The sequence below is a fragment of the Oryzias melastigma genome, linkage group LG8, assembly GCF_002922805.2.
Source record: "Oryzias melastigma strain HK-1 linkage group LG8, ASM292280v2, whole genome shotgun sequence".
Taxonomy (NCBI): domain Eukaryota; kingdom Metazoa; phylum Chordata; class Actinopteri; order Beloniformes; family Adrianichthyidae; genus Oryzias; species Oryzias melastigma.
In genome coordinates, this window is record NC_050519.1 from 3,588,004 (window position 1) to 3,593,567 (window position 5,564).

General features: G+C 37.5%; 1 protein-coding gene across 4 annotated transcripts in view; it reads right to left on the minus strand.

Annotated features, from left to right (window-relative positions):
• kcnh6a (potassium voltage-gated channel, subfamily H (eag-related), member 6a) overlaps positions 1-5,564 on the minus strand; it is a 51,361-nt gene that overhangs the window by 4,008 nt on the left and 41,789 nt on the right. For all 4 annotated transcript variants that reach the window (XM_036213140.1, XM_024272792.2, XM_024272794.2 and 1 more), the window contains 3 exons: positions 4,118-4,311; positions 2,262-2,361; positions 1,911-2,186 (listed from right to left, as the gene is read on the minus strand). In XM_036213140.1, the coding sequence (XP_036069033.1) occupies positions 1,911-2,186; positions 2,262-2,361; positions 4,118-4,311 (570 nt within the window). The remainder of the gene's footprint in view (positions 1-1,910; positions 2,187-2,261; positions 2,362-4,117; positions 4,312-5,564) is intronic.

The following is a 5,564-nucleotide window of genomic DNA, read 5'->3' on the forward strand; positions in this document are numbered from 1 at the left end:
TGATGGAGGACGGGCGCTGAGGGCTCTCGGACAGCTGGCCCGCTCTGCCGTCGCTCCAGTATCCGAACACACCTGACATGCTGATGGAAGCAGCTGCTGTTTGGAGAGGAAACATCAAATCTGTGAGTTTTAGTTTCTGTTACATTAAAAAAAAAAGTGTATGCAGTATGTGCTTGTGAGGAAGTGTTAATCAGACAAAATGTACAATTCTTCTTGTTTACTTTGTCGTTTTGTTTGATTCAACCTCTTAATTTGTTCATTAGTGACAGCTGGGAAAGATGTTTTATGGAGCCCCAAACTGTTCATAAATAAATAAATAAATAAATATGACCATAATCAATCAATCAAACAATAAAAATATTTAAATATATAAAAGATTTTAAAATTGTGAAAAACCTGCACACACATTTTAAATTAACAATATTATTCTTCATTTTTGCTTTAAAAACAAGCTTATTATGTTATAAAAACATTTAATAATAGTAAATATTTATTTTTAATAAATATTTATTAATCATGTTGAATATTTCTCGGATTTCCAAATCAGTTTTTTCCAAAGTAGCTTTTTTTTATTTCACATTTCTGTTTTTCAAGATGACTTATTTATTTCATAATGAGCTTTTTCTTCAGAAGAACTCTGTCTCAATCACTCAAAGTGGGTCGGATTGGCTGATCCTCTGAAATCCACTCGTTTTCTTAGACATCTGCTTGCTTTGTATCACTGCCGCAGCTAGAAACTGATCTAAAATCCCCAGATGATGTATTTTGGCTTTGCAGACCTTAGTTGATGAAATAGACAATCAGACGCTATATTATCACTTCCGTTTTCTTTCTAATCACCTTTTTCCACCCAAATCAAGTTCATCCACTCATGCTAAGTAAGACGTATTATTTTCTTCCAGTATGTTTGCAAAAAGATTTGTATTTAAGTGACTGTTAATATTTTAAATCAACTACTGTTTTTGCATAAATAAAACATAAACATATTGTAAAAAAAATTGATTTGTTTTCTCCATAAAAATGAACTAGTTTATAACTTACATGTCCTCTTTCCACAAAAAATAACCGTGTCATCGGCATAGAAGCGCAAGTTAGCTAAATGTTTAAATACGATAAATATGAACTTATGAGCACGTCACTGCTCCTCTACAACACTTCACACTTCAAATGTTACATAGATATAGTTCTCTATCTGTTCAGTGATCTTTAATAATAGTCATACATCTCAATACAGCAAATGTAGTATTAGAAATGTCAGCATTGAATTAAAAAAGAACAATTTCTTTTGATGTTTATTGTACATTTTGGCCAGAAATGTGTACATTTAACTGATTATAATCAAAGCTGAGCTAAATGAGACTCTTGCTGCATTTTTTTTAAGCATAAGGTTCACTTAAAATCATTTAATTTGTTAAAAAAAAAGAAATTTAGAATACGAAGGAGCCTTAATTCTGATTAATTCTGATTATGTTTGTTGACCTCCAATTGATTTTCTGTGGAACATGATGCACAAAAATCTGACAATTTTTTTTTTAGTTCATCTTTTGCTTTTCCTTCAAATGTTTGTTTATTTGCATTTTTTTTAACTTTACAACTTTCTTACATTTTTCATTACAGTTACTAAGTGGCTCCAGAGCTGCAGGTTCCAAACCCGTGCTCTATAATTATAGGCAAGACATTTTAATGACATTTTATTAAGTCGTGAAATAAAAAAAATCCTCAATTATCATTGAAAACATTTGAGAATTTAAAATTATTTCAAGAATATACTTTTTTTGTATTAGCGATTAATTCTGAGTATCTGAGCTAAACTTAAGTTGAAATCCTCAGGAGGTAAATCTGCAAATCTCATAAATTTAGTCATTAAAATAAATCAAACAATAAAAAGATGACATATAATCATCCTTTACCAGAGTACGGATCCCCTCCAGGATCTGCAGATAACCCCATTCCAGTTGAGGGTCCGCTATGAGGCAACAGGCCGACCCCTGCGGGGGGGTAATCTCTGGTATCAGCCCGGCGGGGATAAGCCCCGCCCTTCCCGGGCCGTGACGGTCCTATTTCGTCATCGCTGGATTCGGAGCAGATACTCCCGCTGGTGCAGACGTCTTCCCAGCGAGGTCTGCGCTGGTGGATCCCGATCGGACAGGACGGATCGGGGTAAGAGTCCTCGTGATCCATCCCGTCTGTGTGCAGAGAGATGCTGCAGACGTTACACGCCAACACGGAGGAACCCACACACGGGGAGGCAGGGCTCTCACCTGGCTGGTTCCGGCGGCGGAGGGAGTTTCTCTGATGTCTGGTCAGGCGGTAGCCACATTCAGAGTCTCTGCTCCCTCCTGGCTGGTGTATTCGATCTGCCTGATACAAACCAGTTTCAGTCATTTACAGACTTTTCAAGCATGAGGAATCAAGTTGGATTATGGGAACAGGGTGTAGTTTGCAGCAGCAGCTCCATGATTTCTATTCTGCAGTAATTTGGAGGTTGCTAAGTAACTGTAAGGAATTACTAATTTGTTTAAATGTAAAATGAAATTTCCAGCATTAGTGGAAAGCAGATCGATGCATGTCCAAAAATGTTGCTGCATTCTATGGAGGGATTTTTGTGCCATTATTTCAAGTGGAACACACTCACTGTTTTGAGCTGAAAACATCACAAATTTTGTGTGCTCAAATAATTATTACGCACTTGAAAGAGAAAAATAGAGAAAATGTATAATTTGTTTTTCAGTTTCAAGAGCAAAATTGTTTTGTTTGCAGGGATTTTTCAGTTTCTAGTGCACTTTTCTGTATTTTTCTGTTTCAAGTGCATAATGAATTTTCAAAGGGTAACACAACAGGACAGTTGGAGGCTGGCTCCACTCTCAGCCCAGATTTGAAAAATGCCAAAAAAAAGGGGGCGGGCTGAGCGGGGGAGGGGTGGTTTAGATCAGTCACTTTGTGTATTTAGAATGAAGAGTGGTACAGACCGAACAGTCCTTTTTGTGCAGGTTGAGGATTTTTCTCCTCCACCTTCTCTCAAGGCAGGAAGAATAAGCATCATAGCTAATAAAGGGTAACGTATTAAGCTAACAATCCCGAGCGAAAACTTTGTTGTAAATCCATCAACAATTCTAATTGCTCTCTGTTTTCTAACTTCCAAGTCCAGTGGAAATCCAGTCGATTTTTGACAACCGAAAGCAAAACAACTACAAGCCATGCTAAAGCTAACACGCTAACGACCGAATCAAAGATGGGCGGGGCTTTTATACTGGAACTACAGAGCCTTCAGAAACTTCTGAAACGTCATCGGACTTGCACCAGTTCACAAAATGTAACTGTAATACCTCGTTTTAACCTGTAGGGGGCAGCACATAGACAGTTTTTCACTATAATTTCAGGAATTCAGAAGGTCTTTTTTAAATTGTCAGAAATGTGGCAACAGACAGCACTTTTAAAGGTTTTTGAAGGTGAACACCCCCAAAAAAGTGGATTTCGTGTTTAAAGTTTTACACTCTTAAAAAGTTTTGGACCTGGAATAATGGCACAAATATCACTCCATATATATCTGATGTATATGGATGTACATGAATCTGTTTCTCTGTGACCCAGTTTGATGACTTACTACCCAGCATTAATCTGAAAGGGGAAAAAAAAAGAATAAAATTTGAAGACATTTTTTATTGTTATTATTGTCTCTGTGAAAATAAGCAAAATGTAATAAAGTTTAGAAGACTCGAGCAGGCTGGCCCCCCCTGGGGGTAGCTGATCGAGTCACTGGACACGTCACATCCAAAGCTGAGTCCCTGATTGGTAGATAGAATGTGGCGACCTTGTTAAAGTTTAGATATTTGAACTCGATATTTGATTAATGATGCTGCAGGACTCAAATTACGTGCAATTTTAGGCTTTGCTTTGCCAATCTTGCAGTTGCTATAGCAACCCCAAGCTACCACCTGGCGCTAACCCTGTTAGTTTGTGACAGTACTAAAGCATAAATGTTTGAAACAAAGCGGTAAATTTCACCTGAAAGTAAATAAATATTAATGTTTACATTAAAAAAAGACAGAGATCACTTAAAAAAAAAAAACTTCACTGGGGGATTGTGAATGTAACACCGCCCCCTAGAGGCACTCACATCTCGTAAATTGAAAGTGATCTCCAAGTTATTCCAGAATGTGTCTGCAAAGTCGGGGTACATGTCCAGCACTTCCAGCAGGTCGTCCCTCAGGATCTTATGGAGGTCGCAGTAAGTCAAAGCTCTGACGTCCGCACTGGATTTCGACGGTCTCCCGTATAGACTGATGGGTTCGCCAAAAATATCGTTCTTTCCTGCAAGAATCAAAGCAAAGAAAGACAAATAAAAGCAGCCAGGGGGATGGAAAAAATGTAATAAAATCTGCACAAGACCTTTACATGTCAGAACGAATAAGTGGTCCGCTCTATCGGGACTGAGAAAGACGTGACATTTGCAGGCTGCATGTGAATGCAGGCCGATCAATGCCAGCGTGGAATGAAAGTGGAGCTGTGCCCAAACACCTCTGGCACCACAACAAGCTCCAAAGAGTGGACACAGGGTAATGATAAACGTGACGAATGTAAACAGCAAAGCAGCACGAAAACAGAAATTAAAGCTGCGGGCGGTAGGGTTCCCAGGCACCCCGTTTGACCTGCCCTTCCTGCCCCACACATCTCACCACCCTCTTTAGAGCTGCATGTGACAAATTGATGGGGGAAAAAGCTTTTTTGTTAGTTTTATCTCCATAGCAACCATTTTTTGGTTGGATGATGAACAGATCTATGCATTTTTCAGAAGAATTGGCAGAAGTAGACCGATGGATTTCCTTGACTTTTATTTTAACTAGTGTTCTCCAGAATAGTAATCTGTTTTGCCTCGTCTGTGGAGACGAGAGGCACTGAGTTCTGTGGCAGCCTCTTCTCTTTGTCAAAAGTTTACAAAAAATCTACCATGGTTGAATACCAAGGTTATGTCCAAATTCCCTTTCTGCTTACTAACAATTAAAAAAAATATATAGTGCGGGACTATCTAGTGCCCTGGACTACTTTCTTTTTGCTTTTTGAAAGGAGAATATGACATTGATTTAATGAAATGATTATTTAGGAATTCACTGTCTTCTGATGATAAAAACGATTGTTTATTTAAAAAAAAACACACTTGAATACCTCTTTTTTTATTTTTATTTTTTTTTTACAAAAATGTTCAAACACATTGCATTGTGGTCCATATTTCCTTATCTAGCTTATTTGTAAAGAATTCTGGGAGGTTTCTAGGGCACTCAATTTGAGAATTTTAGATTCAGCGCTAAAAAATGGCAAAGGCGCTATGTCAGGTGTTTAAATCTAAATCGCGCAGGGGGCCAAAATCCAAAACACACCTTAGGTTGTGGGCCGATAAACAGGATAACATTTATTGAACACACTAAAACTACATTTTTAAAACGTTAAAAACATAACTTAACATTGCTATTAATAAAAACAGGCAGGAATATTATTCCAGAATAAATCAACTTAAACCTTAAATAACTTTCAATATTTTACTCTCCGTAAAAATATATTTTGTCAAA